Source organism: Orcinus orca, chromosome 19, assembly GCF_937001465.1.
Source record: "Orcinus orca chromosome 19, mOrcOrc1.1, whole genome shotgun sequence".
Taxonomy (NCBI): domain Eukaryota; kingdom Metazoa; phylum Chordata; class Mammalia; order Artiodactyla; family Delphinidae; genus Orcinus; species Orcinus orca.
In genome coordinates, this window is record NC_064577.1 from 13,292,512 (window position 1) to 13,310,896 (window position 18,385).

Here is an 18,385-nt window from a genome sequence, read left to right on the forward strand (position 1 = left end):
CCTTCCTTTTCTCGACCTTGGGGTCAATAGCTATTCCTGGTCAGGATCAGTCCCTTCGAGTAGGGAACACGGGCCCGGTTATCAACCCCGTCCTGGGGGCCCGGCTCCCGTGTCTGCAGCGGGCCGTGACATCAGGGCCTGGGGGTGGGCAGATGGTAGAGGGGCACCCTGGGGGCTGTCCCCCTCAGGGCAGTTAGCAGGGGCCGGGAGGCAGCTGGTGGTGATGGCTGGGAGGGGCCAGCTGCCCCAGCACTGTCCCCAGCTCCGGGGAGCGGGACGCAGCCCAGCCGGCCGCACGTGGCATGGCGTTTCAGGGGCTCACTGACCCTTCCCCGAGGGTCACCAGCCCCTTGGGGATCCTCCGATTTCCCCAGCCAGATGTGACCTCCCCCCTCAGAGTGCCAGCCCCATATGGAGGCCAGATGTGGAGCCAGGTCAGCATGAGGCAGCCTGAGGTTGCAGAATGCGGGTGACCACCAGGTTTGGCAGCGAGGGCCAGTGGGCCCCAGTGACAGCTCGACAGAGGCCCCTGAGCCCGCAAGGCGCTGCACCCATCGGGGCCTCCTGCCGCGCGAAGCGGATGACGGGCCGCAGCCCTCCCCATCTGTGTGGAGACACAGATGGGAGCCCAGAGCCTGGGCCTCCAACCTCTGCCGCCCCAGCAGCTGCAGCTTGCCAGGCTCCAGAGGGACCTGCTGGGGCCCTGTCTGTTCCCCTCCCTGGAGCATCCTCTCCTCTGAACATCCTGTTTTTAGAAAGGAGGTGTGGGTAGGGAAGGCTGTCTGATGGAAGGTGTCTTCTCCCATCTCACAGACTGGGACACCGAGGCTCGAAGTCGGGGGTGGGGGGAAGGCGGGGATCTGTCCAAGGTGCCCGGGGACACGGGCCGCCTTCCCCTACAGACAGGCAACACTTGTCTTGTCCCCGCTCACCAGCCACCTGTCTCCAGGATCACAGAGCACTTCTCCCACTCACGTGGGGCTCGGATGGGCACCTTTCCCCAGTGGGATGGATCTCGGGGGTCTTGACACCCTACTTCCCTGGGGTTAGAGCCTTTGGCACGAGGACTCCAGTACCGTCGCTATTCCTGGGGTCTTCCCACACCTGCCGCTTCACCTGCTTGTGTGAGGCTCAGGCTGACAGGAGGTGGGGACGCCCCGAGAGTTCCCCCGCCTCTGAGCAGCCTGGGCTACCTGCGGGAGGCAGGCCTGGCCTGAGGTCAGAACAGCTTTTCAGAGGCTCGCGCAGGGTCACCCCCGGAGTGGGCGCCTCCGCCAGCAGGGCTCTGGTTAGGATCCTGCTTTGGCCCCTGTTTCCGGGCCTGAGGCCCCCTCTCTGGGTGTTCTTGGGGAAGCAGCTTCCATCCCTTGAGGGTGGTTTGACTCTTCGGAGCTGAGCGAGTGCCGTGTTCAGAGGGTGCAAGGGGACCAAAGTTGCTGCTGGACGCCCGCCCTCCAGGACAGGGCTCCATGCACGGTGTCCTGGGTGCCGGCCCAGCGCGGGAGGAGGGGCTGCTCTGTGTAGAGGGTTTGCTGCCGACGGCTGTGGCAGAACCGTTGCGTGGGGGCCCCGCTGAGGAGTGGGTACGAACTTGCAGCCAGGATGTGAGACCTGGAGGCGCGGGGTCTGGGCTGAGGCCACGGTGGGGAGGCTGACTCTCTTGCCTGTCCTCCTCCAGAGGCCGAACTCCACTGATGGTGGGAACCGACCTGGGGGACTTCCCCAGCCCCACCGTTGCTGTGTGTGTGTGCGTGTGCGCGTGCGTGTGCGGCATGGGGGGCAGGTGTGGGAGGTGGGGCATCTCTTGAGGCGTGTGAGGCCCACGGGGGAGGGCGGGGAGCCTCGGCCGTTCTCCAGGGTGGCACTGTGACAGCTGGGGCCGTGCCCATGATGGGTGTGGGCACATGCACCGGATCAGGAGTTGCCTGGGCCGTTTCGGTTGCTTCTGGCTGGGAGGGGGCACCCGGGGCGTTCTCCCTCGGGCTGACTGCAGGGGAGACCTGCCTCCACGAGGAGGGCATCCCCCTGGGGCAGGGCAGGGCCCAGCTCCACTCTCCTGCCTGAGCCTCTCGCAAAGCCGGGCAGCCAGTCTCCTGAGCGCATTTCGCCTGGGGGCCGGGGGTGTTGGCAGGGTCAGACCAGGACCATCTCCTAGGGCAGAGGGCCAGTAGCCTCCCCGGAGCCCGGCTCTCTGATTCCCAGCTCTCCTGAGGGCCCCCTCTCCAGGGAGCCCCCGGCATCAGTCCCAGGCACCTCACCCCCTCCCCTCCCCAGAACAGAGCCCAAGCACTGGGACCCAGCAGGGGAAGCTGAGGCCGCCTCTGTGTTGCTGGTGGTCTTAGAGAGAGGGGCATACCATTGCTTCTTAGGCTGAGGAGGGAAAGGGGGAGCCTTCACCAGCCCCGAGCTGGGTGTCCGCACTTAAGGTCTGAGGGTGGGGCCTTGGTGGGCGGGGCAGCCCCGGGGTTCCTGAGGACTCCGACTGGGGGGGGTCTGACCACAGCACGCCTCCAGCCCTCCACCGGGCGGGGCTGCCGTGCCCCCGCCACAGGTTAGCGTCCCTGCGAACAAGGCTTGGCCCTGCTCGCCCGTTTCTGACCTTCACAGGGGGCTGGGAAACATGTGGTCAGAGCTGCACTTCATGAAAGCAGCTGCAACTCATGACACGCTTTCCGTGCCGGGAGATTTATGGGGCCGCGTGGTTTTAATGGTTTCTGTGGGGCTAGTGTCCTCCCCCACTTCGTCCTGGCTGCTGTCTCAGAGGCAGATGGGCGACAAGCTTTCCCTGGCTGCACGGGCCCAACAGGAAGGTACGGCTGACCACCCAAGCCTCCTTGGGAGGGGCAGCTGCTGGGAAGCCCCCGGGGACCCACGCCGAGCAGCCCATAAATCTGGGAGACCTCCAGGAGGCAGGAAGCCTCCATGCAGAGGTGTCCCAAGCTGGAGGGGAGAGGAGACGGGCGCCCCCCTCACGCCGTCCCCCCATCCCCCCGGGGTCTGAGCCTCGGCCACGGCCCCAGGCCCCACCCAGCAGGTCATCGTCTCGGGCTGCGCCCCATGGATGTGCACTAACTGTGTACTCCTCGCTGCCCTAGTAGCTGGCCTAGAACCTGGCTGGCCAGGATCTCTGATCCCGGCAGGACGTCCCCGAGACCTGCAAGCGGGCGTGGGCATCAGTCAGCCCAGTGCCGCCGCCTGTCACACACTGTCCAAGGTGGTGGCAACGCCAGGTCCTCGAAGGGCCCAGAGCTGACAGACTCTCGGTCTCCTGGGCCGGAGCTGGGGAGGGAGGGAGGATTTGAAAGGACAGGGGCTCTGGACTGAGGAGGGGGCTGCCATGGGGCCGCGTGGCCCCCTTTGGGCCCTGGAGTGCCCCACTTCTCAGCTTGCCTCTGCCGGCGCTGGGACTCAGTGGAGGTTGAGGCACCCCGGGAAGGATGGCCAGAGGTCTGCGCCTACGGAAGGACACACGGGGGCCTCGGGCTGAGCCACGAATGGGGCTGAGAGGACCCCCCGGGCTGGCTGAGGCCTGCGGCCTGCCTCCCCGCCCCCCACCCCGTGGCCAGGACCAGCCCGGTGTGGGCACAGGCCGTTCTCGTTGGCCCCCGGGGCCTGGCCCTCTGTCCCCCCCTCTCCCCCTTGGAGTCACGGCTCGCCCTCGAGGGCCAGGCCTCTGCCTAGGGCTGGAGAGGTGCGTGCCCCTAGTAGCGCCTAGGGCTGGAGAGGTGCGCGCCCCTTGCTTTCCTTGGGCGCCCGCTCCATCCTGAGCTCTCAGTGTTTGGGTGCGCAGGGCTCAGAGGGAGGGCGGGCAGGCATGTAGGTGTGGACCTGAGACGGGGATGTTCATCCTGAGTGCGGGGCCCCGGCACCAGCAGGCGGGGGCAGCCTCCCCTCCCGGCCAGTCCCTCGTCTGCGCTTCAGAGTCTGGCCCCGGTGGCTTTGTGCTGGGACCCTCCCTCTTCCTGTGGGGGGTCTCGGCACGCCTCTTACCGTTCGGTCTGATATGGTCTGATCTCACCGTTTGTCTTTCTGAGGGTCGTCTCATCTGCCTCGTTTCTGAATGAGGGATGGGGGATCCTCCCTGTGAGGCCAGTTTAGGACAGCGGTGCAGGGATGGGGACTTAGGACTGAGGGTCGTTGGCCTGGAGTGAGCGTCGTGTGGGTGTAAGGGGCACACCCTCGGGGACCATGGGTCCACGGCCGCTGCATGGGTCCAGTGCCCCCCGCAACCCCGGTTGGGCGGTGCCACAGGCCCCCAGGAGACCCCGGTCATTCCTGGCTCCCAGGCAGCAGGGATCAGAGGTGGCAGCCGAGCCCTGCGTGCTCCCCGAGGGGGCCGAGTGGGTCTGCCTGAGGTCACAGTTTCAATGTGTATTTCGAGTATTTTCAGCCGTGTGTGCACTGCGGGGACTTGGCCTGCGCACTGTGTGTGCAGCTCATACTTGGTGGGCTGTGTAATATGCAGAGGCGTTGCCAAGGGCAGCGGAAATGTGGCCTTTTTCCAGCATAATCCCATGAATCTACCACCACCCGCCCCTGCCCCCGGCCCCGTGCTGTCCCAGCCCGCTGCCAGGGCGCTGCTGGGGTGGGAGGACGACAAGGACCCGTGCTTCGTCCCCATCGACCTGTGTCCACTGCTTCGGCCCCTGGATGCTTGAGGACAGCAAGGTGTCCAGGGCCAGATCCCCCTCCGGGCTGCGTCCTCAGTGCTAGGTGGGTCCCCCTTGGGCTGGGGAGGGAGAAGGGCCTCTGGGGGCCAGCCCGGGGCCTGAGCTTGTCCAGAGAGCTCTCTGGCCTCACCAGCTCTGCCTTCCCACCTGGCCCTGAGCTGAGGCCCAAGACCCCGAGTCTCTGATTCCAGTGACACGAGTTTGCTCACGCGGCCAGAACAAAGTACCCTAGACTGAGGGGCTCAAACAACAGAAACTCATTTTCTCCCAGTTTGGGAGTTTGGAAGTACTGGATCAAGGTGTCGTCAGGGTTGGTTTCCTCTGAGGCCTCTCTCCTGGGCTCGTAGGCGGCCGTCTTCTTGCTGTGTCTTCACGTGGTCGTCCCTCCGTGCGTGTCTGTCCTAATCTCTTCTTAGGAGGACTCCAGTCATAGTGGATTAGGGCCCACCCTTTATAACTTCCTCTTAAAGGCGTTAAGAGGTAATTATCTCCAAATACTGCCACATTCTGAGGCACTGGGGGTTAGGACTTCAATGTATTAATTTTGCCGGCGGGGTGTGGGGGGGAGATACACAGTTCAGCTCTTAACACCAACATGTGATCAAAGCCACGTTCTCACCAGAGGTGCCTTCTGCAGCATCCTTGTTGGCCACCCCAGCCCACCCTGGCTGGGGGGACACTGTGGCTGGGCCGGGGGTCTGAGGTCCCGCACAGGCAAACAGCTGCATCCTGGGGGAGGCTCATTCTGTATTCAGCTCAGTCCCAAGGAGAGGAAACCGGGGCTCTCGGGGATGCTGGGGACGGCTCCCCGTTTGCTTAGCTGAGGGGCACGCAGTTGCCACGGTGACCTCTATCTTGCGCAGTCAAACACATACAGAGCCCAGCCACTTCTCCAGGCTGGAGGGCTCCCCACCCCCACCTCAGAGTTCACACTGAGTGTTGAGTCCCTTGGTGACAGAAACATGGAAACGGTTGCCATGGCAGCCATTCTTTGGAGCCCTCAGACTGGAGTGCAAAGTTGAGGATGCCCAGGAACAGCTGAAATGAAAATATGGGAAAATGCACCACTTCCCTCGCCCAGAAGGATGAGTCAGAGGGCGTTCGGTGGAGGGCCCAGCCGTCCCTGCCCCTTCCCATCACCCCGGGGCTCAGTGTGGGCACAGGAGGGGAACGGGGAGGGCCTGGGGAGACCTTGAGAGAGGCCAGCCAGGCCAAGCTGTGGGTGGGCCCAGTGCCCAGAGCGAAGTGGGCAGGTGATTACCTCATGGCATTCCCTGGGGACATGTCCTCGTGGCTGGAGCGCACCTTATCTCGGTCCCTTCACCTGTAATCTGGGGAGACAAGCTCCTTTCTCATTCTCAGGCGGGCTCAGGTCCAGATCTTCAGCCTGTCCAGGGGTATACAGGACGTGGTGGCAAGGGGAAGGCGCCATGTTCTGACGGGGGGGGGAAGGAGTCCAAGTTTCCCTCGGACGGGGGTTAGTACAGCAGAGACCTCTGCACTTACCCCTGGAATGGTTGTGTGTCTCTCCCACCATCACCACCACCACCAGAAGTTCCCCAGGTAGGCTCCATGGGGCTCTGGTGCCTTGAGATGCACCAGCCAAAGGGTCCTGCAGTCAGTTGTTTGGGAAGCAAACACACGCGTGTCTGCACACGCTTTGTAGATTAAAGGCTCAGAAAAGTCCTGCACTAAGGCGACTTCCTTTGTTTAAGCCAGTATTTTCACATATTTGAGCAAAATCCCCCCCCCTTAAAAAAGTATGTCCTCCTTTTATGAAGTATCTCTTAATATCCTGCAGAAAGAACACCTGTTAACGTTTACTAGAGCACTGATTCTCAAAGTGTGTTCCCTGGACCCACAGCATCTGGGAATGTGTGAGGTGTGCGGTCCTGGGCCCCAGTCCACATCTATGGAATAGGAAATTGGGGTGAGGCCAGCCATGTGTTTGACGACCCCTCCAGAAGTTTCTGATGCCTGCTCCAGCTTGAGAACCCCTTCTACTCAGGGAAGGAGGAGCAGAGAATTGAAAGGGAGGGGAAGGGCCTGAGGACTGGGGGAGGATCAGGAGGCCAGGGAGACGAGGCAGTCTGGCAGGGATGGGAGGCGGGGCAGTACAAGGACCCTGGACTCTGGAAGGGCTGTTCAGCGTGCACTGCACCTGGGCACTGAGACCCCATTCTGGTTTTCTGAGATTGGATCAAGGGCAAGGCTGTATGTCTAGGGGTGTCATGAGGCTTGATGTTAAGTGACGGGGCCTTTGGAAATGCCCAGGGGGTACCACCTGAGGAGGTTCCCCAGAGCCTGTGCCGAGTGGCCAGTGCTATGCTCATGGAGGGCACCTACCCCGGCAGCTGGATTCTGCCCAGAGTTCTGGGGATGTGGTAAGAACCTAGAGCACCTTCCTGGACCCTAAAGGGGCTTGTCCCCAAAGACAGTGCTGGGTGGCACCTAAAACACAGGACATACGGCTTCCTGGAACAGCGGCCTTGGCCCCAGTATCAGCTTTGCCACCACACACCCATTCCTAGTCGGGTACCCCATGCAGTCACTTCACTGCTCCGGGTCTTCTTTCCGGGTCTTCTTTCCCTTCTCCATCAAACAGGCTGCCCCATCCCTGGCCCTCCTGGTCGCAGGAGCTCGGGGTCCAGGCGGCACCCGTGGCCCACCCTCCTGCCTGTGCTTCCTTGCAGCCGTCCAGATCCACATCCTGAAGGCGGACAAGGCAGGGGACTGGTGGAAGTTTACGGTGAACATCATCTCCGTGTACAAGCAGGGCACCAGCCGCATCCGCCGCGGTGACCAGAATCTGTGGATCCGCTCGCGGGACATCGCCTGCAAGTGCCCCAAAATCAAGCCCCTCAAGAAGTACCTACTGCTGGGCAACGCGGAGGACTCGCCCGACCAGAGCGGCATCGTGGCGGACAAGAGCAGCCTGGTGATCCAGTGGCGGGACACGTGGGCGCGGCGGCTGCGCAAGTTCCAGCAGCGCGAGAAGAAGGGCAAGTGCAAGAAGGCCTAGCGCGGCGGGTGCGGGGGGGGGGCAGCGGCGCGCCGGGCGGGCTGGGCGCCGGGGCCGGCGAGCGGGAGCGGGAGCGGGCGCCCCGCCACCGCGGCGGCGTGGACTTGGCCCGTGAGGGCTTTTCCAGCTGGGGGGAGGGTGGGGGCGGGGCGGGGCTGGCGCGGGGCCCTCGGCGGCCCCGCCCCCAGCCCCGCCCCACTCCTCGCGCGCCCGGGCCCCGGCGGATTGAGGACGAGATTTAGCTACCTCACGGGTTCCCTCCAGAGCAGAGAGGCGCTCCCCCCGGGGCCGGGAGGGGGGCCGCGGCAGGCGGGCGCAGCAGCGCGCAGGTGGCCCACAGCGATGGGTAGAGAAGAGCACACGAGGAGAACTGTGAACCCCCCAGGCCCACCGCCTGGCCACCCCCCATCCCCCTCCCCCAACACAGAAAAACCCACACCCTTCTTCGGGAATTCCCACGGGAGCCCTGCTTGTGACAACTGGGGCCCCCTGTGCAGGGGCCCTGGGGGCATGCGGGGGGGGGCGGCAGGAGTCTGTCCCAGCAGCCTTCCCCGGGCGGCCTGTGGTCTCCACCGCGCCGCCTCGGTCCCCCCCCCCCCCCCCCCCGGCTGGGAAGCCCCCGCCCAGCTGACGGGTGGGCCCAGGGCCACCCCTGAGAAGCCCGCGGAGGTGCCTGACGGAGGCGGCATCGCGCACGCGAAACCTCCCAGAGAGCCTCCTTTCTGGCAAGCTGGAAGCGGCCCCTTCATGACATTTTCCGGGGAAGGGGCACGGGCGGGGTTTACGGCAGTGACGCTATTGTGTGATGACCTCAGCTCCCACAAGGCCCCGAGCAGTGTCCACAGCTGGGCAGGGCCTGGAGCAAGGCCGTTGCGCCCGGCGGGGGAGGGGGCTGGCGTGCCCGAGCCGCGGGCTGGCAGGGGCAGAACCGCTAGGGTGCGGGGGCCGAGGAAGCCGTGGCCAGTGCCTGCTGCGGCCCTCACTCCTGGCTCCCCCAGAGTAGGGACAGAGGCCGCTAAGCTGGGGAAGCCTGCTGGGGCCACCCGCCGGGGCTGCCTACCTGGCTGTCCTGGTACTGCCCGGCAGCACCTTGCCCACTGCTTTCTGGTGGCCCCCGAAGATGGCCTGTCGCCTGGGGGCGCCCGCTGCACTGGCCGCACACTGCAGTCGAGGCCCGGCTCCTCTGTCAGGAATTGGGTTTCATCTTCCCTGCTGGAGTCTGGCCGCTCAGAGGGGTCACACCAAGGATGACGCTCGGGCCCCGTGGTCTGGCTTCCCTGCTTCGGCCCCCATCGCCCCTGCCGTTTACCGCGCACCCGCCCTGTGCCAGGCACTTTAGCCTTGGGAGCTCCTGTTAGCTTCGTAGCAGCCCTGAGACGGGTTCTCACCCCCAGTGTCCCCGTGCAGATGAGTGGCAGAGCCGGGCTGTCTGACCCTCCGCGGTTCCCTCGCAGGCCACAGGGGGTGCTTCTGGGTGAGTCACCCCTGAGATGCTGGCCCTGGTGATGGCATCAGGCCTGGAGCACAGAGATCAGGAAGTGGGGGCAGGGATGGGCACGGTTACATCTTCAGAGGTGGCAGCCAGGGCCATGGGTGAGGCCGGGTGTAAAGTGACCCCGGGGCAGCCCCTGGACGCCCCAGATGGCGGGCAGGCAGGCCATGGCTGATCCTAAGGTGGAGGGAGAAAGGCTGCCTGGGGGTGTTTGGAGGGATTCCAGAGATGCCCCCAGGGGCAGGGGGAAGACAGAACTGCCCTGGGAAGGGGTATCTGCCTTGCCTGAATCCAAGCCCCAGGCTGGGAGCGTAGGGACCACTCCACGCAGTTGGCCCTCCAACGCTACCCAGGGTTGTCCGAGTGCACTTAGTTGGCCCACAGGCCTGGAGAGGCCCTGCCCTGCCCAGTTACCCAGCGTCTATTCATACTGGCCCGGCTTCTCTGCCCTCCGCCCAGAAGGGCCACGGCAGCCTCACCACCTCCCACCCGAGTGGGCCCGAGTCTCAGCCCCCATCATCAGGGGCCTGCACTGGTCGTCTCTGAGGCCCCTCAGGCGCTGGAGCCAGCGGCCTGCCAAGCAGCACTGCATCTTGCTTTAAATTCAACCAGCCTCCAGCCTCGCCCTCCTGCTTGCCACCCCGAGAGCAACGTAGCTTGGTCTCTAGGAAATGTTAGGGAATGCCAGGGTGACCAGATCATCCAGCGTGGGGTGAGGACGCTGTTGGGGTATCAGTCCTTGCCGGCTGCCCTCCCCACTTCACGGATCCAGCCAGAGCCAGCCCACTGCTCCTCTGAATCCAGCCACCAATTGGGGGTGAGGACCCATCCTTGGGAAAGCACCCCTCTTCCTCCCCTCGCCCCCCTCCCCGGGAGGAGATGGAAATAGGAATTGAGGTGCTCCGGCTTGTACAGTTAGGAAAGGATATAAAATGGAACTAGATTTTGAAGAGTGTATTAACCAGAGTTGTGATATTGTAGGTGTTTGAAGAAAAACATACCAGAATAGTCTTTTTAGAAAAAAAAAAAAATTTCCAGGTTGCCCACTTTCTTACCTGCTGGGTGGTCTGGAGCCCCTGACAGCAGGGTCCCTGCGTTTCTGACACACAGTAATGCTATTGGGGCAGAGGGAAGCGGGGTGGATGGGGGCCCGCCCCTGGACTCACCTGCAGGCTGGGGCTTCTGTCCTGAGCCAGCATCCTCAGGTCCTGGTCAGTGGGAGGCCCCTCGCGCCCGCCTGGCACTCTGCCTCCGCAGTAGCTGCAGGAAATGGGCACAGACTGGCTTGGGGTTGCCCCAGGTGGGAATGAGACTGAAATCAAGGAGACCCTGAGGGATCGGGAGATGGTTCCTTTAAGAAACTGAAAAATGTTAGGGTTTCAATGCTCAAAGGACGACTGGAGAGTGGACAAACCAGACCCATGGATGGGGTTACCGGGCCACGGTTTATGGCCACAGCCAGGCCATACCCTAGGGGTATCGGAATGTGTGCTCGTGGGGCCTTGGCCCTGCCAGAACGAAGCCAGCCCCCCTCCCCAGGGCACCTCCCGTCCTCCCCCCGACTCCCTCCTACGTTCGGAGTTCTGTTCACTCAGAATTGTACATGTTTAGTTGTGACCATGACATATTGTTTGGGTCGGTGTTCCTCTCCAATGCATACTAATATATTATGGTTATTATATATGAATATATTTAATGACAAGGAGAAAGTTGTGGATTTTTTAAGTTTTTTTTTTTCTTTTTTTTTTGGTTAGAGTTGTAATGGACCCAGATGGAACTTGTAACATGGGCCCCACATGATAGAACTAAATTCAGATATCAATTAAATAAACTCTTGTACACTGTTCTGTCTCCCAGTCTTTATTGGTGGCCTGAGCTACGGGTGGTCGGCCTGTGGGGAGAGAGGATGGTGAGTCCTCAGGCCATTTAAGGAATATGGCTTCTGGTCTAAAAACTCCCCAGCACGACAGAGCCCTGGGGTTTTCACAAAGCCTGAGATGGTGCCCTAACAACCCACTAAAATAAAAAAAATTAAAACAGAAACAAAAACAGGAAAAGGGCAGCTTTGCTTGGAAGGTCCTAGGGGCGGGCTGGCTCCAAGTGCGATTTGGACAGTCTCTAGTTCAGTCCCCAAGAGACCATCCCTGGGGTCCATCCTGGCCAGTCCCCAGGGCTCCGGGTCAGGGGGCCTCCAGGGGTGGGGCAGAGTGCACCTCTGAACCTCCCCATCTGACTCAGAACCTGCAAGTAGAGTTTCTGCCTTGCACGTAACCAGTTTCTTCTATGCACAACTAAGGGGAGACTCACCAGCAGAGACAACAGGGTTAGTGACGTTCAAGACTTTTCTCAAGCCATCGCTGAGGCTTCGTTCGGCGCAGGGATGGGGCCGGGGCTGGCGCCACGCAGCCACCAGGAGCTGAGCTCGCTGGCTTTCTGGAGGCTATATTTAAACTTCCAAATGGTTGTGATTTCTCTATTAAATAAACAATTCAGTCATTAGGAACATGTTGCGTTACCATGCAAAGTGGAGCCGATCGTCACCAGGAAGCTATAATTTCTGCACCCAGCTGTTTCGAAGACAAGTCTCGGCCACGCAGCCCGCCCCCGGAAGGCACGGAAAGCCTGTTCCCGCTGCGTGGAGAGCAGGCCGAGACGCTGTTCCTGCGGCGCAGGAGGGAACAGGGCTAGCCCAGCCTCCTCAGGGGGCCCGGCTCTAGGAACGGGAGGTGTGCTCTCGGAACCAGGAGTCAAAACCCGGGTGGGTAGACCCAGGGGCGGCAGCACCGGACGCTGGGTGGGCAGGGACAGGCTACAGGCCTCAGGTGGCTGGACAGGCGGAGGCGAAAGCGAGCCTTTTCTGCAGCCTCGGGCTCCCCTCAAAGCCAGTTCAGACCCAGCTGGACTATTTGCAGGATTTAAGACATCTGCCAAAACAGGAAATCAGCCAGCTTGCTGCCAAGTCCTGACCCAAGGTGGTTGGAAAAGCCCACTTTAGAGACCGGAATGCCGAGGTACGAGGAAACCGAGAGACTCCCATCAGGGACCCGGGGGCCAGCAGAGTCTAGTCAAAAATCCAGACCCCGCTGGAGGAGAGTTCCCCGGCGTCTGGCTGGCTCTCGGGGAGGCTCCCGCATTCGTAAATCCCTACCCTCTGGCCAGAGACAGCGCCTGGGGATGGGGGCTGCCGGCTCACGGCAGAGACGCACCTAGGTTTCCGATTCTGTTGAACAGATAGCTCTGTCTATATTCTTTTGAGACTAAATAAAGACGTTTAAGAAATACGCCAAGAAAAACTAGGCGTGGAAGGACGGACAGGGACTTCCCTGGTGGCGCAGTGGTTAAGAATCCGCCTGCCAGCACAGGCGACAGGGGTTCGAGCCCTGGTCCAGGAAGATCCCACGTGCCGCAGAGCAACTAAGCCTGTGAGCTGCAAAGAAGAGTAGCCCCTGCTCGCCGCAACTAGAGAAAGCCCGTGCACAGCGACGAAGACCCAACGCACCCAAAAATAAAATTTAAAAAAAGGATGGACAGAGCCAGTGTGAGAAATAAAGCAATGAGTTAATCCATCCAAATACTCTATCGGACTGGAGACTCAACAGGACACCAAGTCACTTCCGGAAAGAGGCAAATGCTTTCTGTTACTGGCATGGAGGTGGGAGAACTCTGAAGCCATAAGAAGCAATTAGAGGAAAGACGAGTCTTGGCCCACTTTTCAAAATAAAGGGGGGAAAACCGCACTTACCTTCAGCAGGGCTAGGCTAGAAAACCCAACTAGATAAAAGATGATCTTTCACTAATCTACACAAAGAACTCTCGGTATAAGCCCGGAACTGGAGAGGCAGGAGTACCAGCTACAGGCCGGCTGGTGGTTCTCAGAGCGCACTGGTCAGGAGAGAACCTGACAGTCCTTGGAGCAGAGGGACAGTCGGGAATCCTGCAGCAGCCCCGTGCGAGGAGGGTCCAGGGCTCTGCCGGGAGCGCAGCGGAGTGTCCTGGGGCTAATGAAAACTAAGGTTTGGTTACAGTTATTAATTATAATGACATTTCAGTGGAACAAAAGTACCCGTCGTAACCAGGTATCTGGATTTCTTTATATAGTATCCAGACTTTAAATGCTTCTAATTAATCATCAGTTCAGTTAAACAGTACTTACGACGTTATTTTAATAAAGTTTACTTTCATCGAAAACGCACCCAAGGTGACGGGTCGTGCCTCTCTTCCCTGCGCTTGGGGTACTACTAACTAACTGCTCACACCACCGATCCAGAGCCCTGCCGGCCGCCTGGCACCTTGGGCCTGACGCCATTGAAGGGGGAAACCAGGCCTGGCCAAACCCAGCTGGAAAACGCCACAGGACCCCAGGGTGGCTCCTGATGTAACAACAGACCCCCAGTGGCCCATCCCAGCCGCTCGGGATGCCTCGGCAATTTGGGGCTGCCCCTCAGTTCAGAGTGGGGTGGGTTCTCCCAAAAGGGGGAGCCTCCCTGCCCGGCACCACCCCAGGCCTGGACGGCAGGTCCTCAGGGTCTCACCCGACCAGCTTCTTACCCCTCCCCTGCCTGCAGGTCCAGGTCACCCGGCTAGGAAGGGCTGGGCCACGCCCACAGCCCACTCAGTCAAAAGGAGAGAAGCCGCCGTGTGCGCACATCAGCTGAGCGTTTGGCTCGGAAAGGCCTTTCCGTGTGGCCGAGCCAGGCCGCCGTGGCTCTGGTTCAGAGACCCCCCACGAGTTGCCGGGGCTCCATGCTGAGCAAGGGGAGGTGAGAAAGTCAAACAGCCCTTCAGCGCCCCCTCCGGTGAGCCCCAAAGTGGGGGGCTCCAAGGAGACGCTGTTCATACAGATTTGGGGTTTGGCACAAGACTGAACGATGTGCTCTGCGGATGCCTGATCTTCCACTGGGGGATCCGTTAGCAACCGCCCTGGCCCCGCGGAAAGTGCCTCCCAGGGCGCCTTAGGGTGCGCAGGCGCCTGGCCCCCATCCGGCCCGGCTCCTTCGGGAGCACAGCGCCTTGGTTCCCGACACAAGCCTGCCTCCGTGTTCTCTCCTGTGCTTCCCCGTCCCGACCCCCGGCAGCGTGTCTCCTGCTCACGGCTGCCCCGCTCCTGCCCTCGTCCCTGGGCCACTGCCAGTCTGAACACGGCTCCCAGGGCCTCGCCTGCTCTGCACGTGCTGGCAGCCCTGGAGGTCAGCGGGCACCGGGTCGGAAGCAGGGGGTAGGATCCTCGAGCCCTGGATGCGGAGGCCACCCGGGCCGGGGGGCGGCTATAGGGTTGGGGTAGAGGGAGAACCCGCTGTCAGCTGAGGCCCTCGGGGTGCTCCGTGCTGCCACGTGCTGGCTCACCCGACCCTCGCAGTCAGCCCCGGAGGCAGGAAGCTGTGGTCTCTCCATTTTCTAGAGGAGGAAACGGAGGCACGAAAGGGTATCTGGCTCGCGCTCGCACTGCTGGCGAGGGGCGTGGCTGTCAGCGGGCGGCACTGCCTAGTTCAGGCTCTCTGCCTCTGGGTGCCTCCCGGTCCTCTCGCTGAGCAGATCAGCTGAGTCCAGCCAGGGAGCTGCGAGCAGAGGCGACGGCTTCCCTTCTGGGCAGAGCGTTCCCAGAGTCCCCTTTCTTCTGCCGCAGCCCGCGTGGCTGTCCCAGCAGCCCGGGTCTGGGCCCCCAGCCGACTTGCGTGGACGGGCAGCAGGAGGGAGGCACCGACGCTGGAGATGGAGTGAGGTTGTTCGGATTTGGGTGACTGTGACTGCAGCGCCGTCCCAGCTGGCCCGGAGCGGAGTCCAGGGCTAGACCACCTCCCAGAAGAGTGCCGCGTGTCACCGCCACACACACACCAGGTGGCAGCGGGGCTGCCCAGGTGGCCTGGTAGTGACCTGGCCCCTCTAGCGGGGAGCTGCTGGGAATAGGGTCACCCAGCCTTTGCGGCGACTTAACAACTGACCAAGCACAGAACCTTGACTCCCCTGACGGAGGCCTGGGGTCTGGAGCCAGGTCTTCACTGTGCGCTGGAGTCTCCGGGTCGCCAGGCTGCAGCGCGGTCCTCCTGGTGCCTATCTCAGCTCCCCGGGGAGGGAGGATGCGGTGAGATGGGTCAGGTCACGCCTTCTGGAGAGCAGCCGCCCACAGTCTCTAGGAAATCCACAGGAGACCCCCCAGGACTCCCCTCCCAGCTGCCCGATCTCTCCTCTTCCAGAGAAATCTTGTGCTTGGAAACTACCCTAGTTTTTCATCACCAATTCTTTCCCCTGGAGCCACAGAGCGCAAAGCATGGCCCGCCGGCCCGCCTTCCGCTTGGCCAGGAGGGAGGGCACGAAGCTTGGCCCTCTGCCCCTTCCAACCCAGACTCACCGCCGCTCCCGCGGGCCTGGCACCCTTCGCGGGCCTAGCCCACGCGTCTGCCCTTGCCATCACGCACGTGCACACGTGTGCAACGCGTGCAGTACACACACACACACAAGGTTGTCAGGGCCAGTTTAGGAGCCAAATAAAGGTACTGTTCTCCTCCCTGCATAATGAATCACACCTTCCCCTGAGCCCTAAACGGTACCTTCCTGCCCGATCAGATTCATCAGACTCGATTCCGGCTGCGTACAGGACGTTTCAGCCTGGGAAGATGGGTTTACTACACCCAGGGAGGAAACAAGAACGTGCTTCTGGGTCTGAAGGTGGTTCCTAGAGTAGAGTCCTGAGCTATTTCACCAGCAGGAGTGGCAAGCCTCGGGGGGGGGACGCGGGCAGTGAGGCGGGCGGCAGTTGCCCAGAGACACGTGCCTGCGCGTGTCTCCTTCCTCATGTCACTCCTTCCTCCCTCTCGGACACGCGTGGCCTTGTCTGTTCACTGTCTCCCACATGGGCACATGACTTCCCCGAGCAGACTAGACACTCGAGGTCACAAGCTGCGTAGGAATTCGCCATCGTCCCCCCAGGGCGCCCAGCACTCTGTGGGGTGGCCGGACTCCATCAGCAGCCACAGGGCAGTGACCACTGAGGGACCCTGGGCTAGCAGCCCAATGACCAAGGCAGAACCCACGAGGGCCACACTGCCCAATACCCCGGCAGCTCTCTGGAGCTGCCACGCGATCTGCCTTTGCTGAAGCAACGCACGTCAGGAGGTCAGAGCTTTGGGGGAGTTTATTGAGTGGCTTTCGGGCAGCAAAAGGATGCTGAACTTGACTCCATCACCGGCAGGTGTCCCGGCTGTGGTCCCCTGACGGCCACTAGTCAGTAGGCCAGACTGCAACGACCACAATAGCCACGAGCAGCAACAGAATCACCATTATCATCCCTGAAAAACAGAAGCATACGAGACCCCCTATGAGGACTCACACCAGACGAGCATCACCCATCCCGTGAGGTCTCTTCTGGGAGACAGTGGATGCAGCTCTCCAGGGAGCCCCGGTGTGGGGGGGCTGTCAGCGGCCTCTGGTTTTGCAGGCTGGAGGCTGCGGAAGGGAGGGGCTCCAGGGACACCGGAGAGTTGCCATCTCGCCACCTCGAGAGCTGTGCCGGAAAAGTCCCCGCGTTCCTGACCTGCTGGGGCCTCCCCTTCCAGCCCCCCGCTCCGGCTTCTGTGCACAGCTCGGCCCCGTTTTCTGTGTGCATTGACGAGGCCTTGATAAAGCAAAGGGCTTGGTGTCTATGAAGAAATACTGATTCTAGAAGCCATTTTCTCCCCTATCCACATGGCTTTAGCTTTCCTTCTTGAGCCCAAGATACTTGGCACCCCTCTGTAAAAAATTCTGAGACAGACTTTTTCTTTAAGTTTTTTTATATTAACACTTTCTAGTTTGACTTCCTCAACTTCTTGTCTGCGGACCACAAAGGAGAGCATCGGCCCTCCTGGCCAGTCTGCTCCCTGTGTCCAGCTCTGCCCGCCAAGCCCGCCCCGTCTCCCCCAGCTGACGCGGCTGGACTCACAACGCCCATCCCTGCACCGCTGACGAAGAGGGAGGGCCCAGGAGGACTCGGCCCCTTCACCCGACGCGCTCACTGCCTTCCACGCTGACTTCCCTGGTGGGTGATGAGTGCCTCCTACACCCCGGAGGCCAGCACGGTGGTGGCGTATCAGACACAGGGCCCGGCCACGATGGCGCAAGCGCTCGCTAAATGAAGGCCCCGAGAGGGGAGTGAGGAGATGAGGTGAAGCACGTGAAAATGCTCTGCGAGTAACAGGGGAGTCAGGGTCACGTGGCGGTTTGGCCCCCAGGACTGCCCACCTCAGACTGAGGAGCTGTTTCGGGAAAGCTCAGGGTCGCCAGAGTTCAGCAGCTTATTCTCTTATAGGAAGCCGTTAACACGTTATTGATCTTATTGGCTACCAGATAACCACTGGCCACGTCAGGCTTCCAGAGCATAAGAGCCACATGTGGCCAACGGCTACCCTATCAGACAGACACCAGAGAACATCTCCATCTTCACAGAAAGTTCTGCTGGACAGAATGGACACAGCCTGTGGAGTTCGGATGATTTTATTTACGGCTGCATCGCCAGCTTTCTGCAACGGTGCCTGGTGTGGAGACTTAAGACACAATCGTTGAAAGAATGAGTGAACAGCCGCTCAAGGTGTTTTCGACACTCACGCCACACTTGGACAGCTCCCCACGTTGGGAATTCTGCTTCCCCTTCTTCTTGAGTCAGTTTTGTTAAATTATATTTTTCTGGGAAATTGCCCATTTTTTCTGCGTGTCCAAAAGTACTGGTATAAGATTGTTCATTATATTCTCCTATAATTTAAACACTGCTGTATCTCAGTCCTTTTTATTTCTCACACCACCTGTTCATGCATCCATTTTTTTCCTCTAGCCTTGCCACAAGTGTGCCTCTTTCTTAAAAATATTTATTTATTTTGGGCTACATTGGGCCTTCGTTGCTGCACGTGGGCCTTCTCTAGTTGCAGCGAGCGGGGGCTACTCTTCATCACAGTGCTCAGGCTTCTCATATGCAGTGGCTTCTCTTGTTGCGGAGCACGGGCTCTAGGCATGCAGGCTTCAGTAGTTGTGGCACGCAGGCTCAGCAGTTGTGGCGCACGGGCTCCACGGCATGTGGGATCTTCCCGGACCAGGGCTCAAACCCACGTCCCCTGCATTGGCAGGCGGATTCTCAACCACTGCGCCACCAGGGAAGTCCCTTGTGGTCTGCTTTATATAACCCATGAGCTAAGAGTGGCTTTTTGTATTTTTACTGGGTTGTCAAAAAAGAAAAAG

At 61.0% G+C, this 18,385-nt stretch overlaps 2 protein-coding genes across 2 annotated transcripts in view; one reads left to right on the forward strand and one right to left on the reverse strand.

The window, feature by feature from the left end:
• The window catches only part of NTN1 (netrin 1), a 185,847-nt gene extending 174,819 nt beyond the window's left edge, over positions 1–11,028 (forward strand). Inside the window, exon 7 of the mRNA XM_004266849.3 lies at positions 7,364–11,028. Within this exon, the coding sequence (XP_004266897.1) occupies positions 7,364–7,692 (329 nt within the window). The 3' untranslated portion in view covers positions 7,693–11,028. The remainder of the gene's footprint in view (positions 1–7,363) is intronic.
• Positions 11,029–16,295: 5,267 nt separating this feature from the next.
• STX8 (syntaxin 8) overlaps positions 16,296–18,385 on the reverse strand; it is a 240,041-nt gene continuing 237,951 nt past the window's right edge. The window contains exon 8 of the mRNA XM_004266848.3: positions 16,296–16,467. Coding sequence (XP_004266896.1) covers positions 16,400–16,467 — 68 coding nt within the window. The 3' untranslated portion in view covers positions 16,296–16,399. The remainder of the gene's footprint in view (positions 16,468–18,385) is intronic.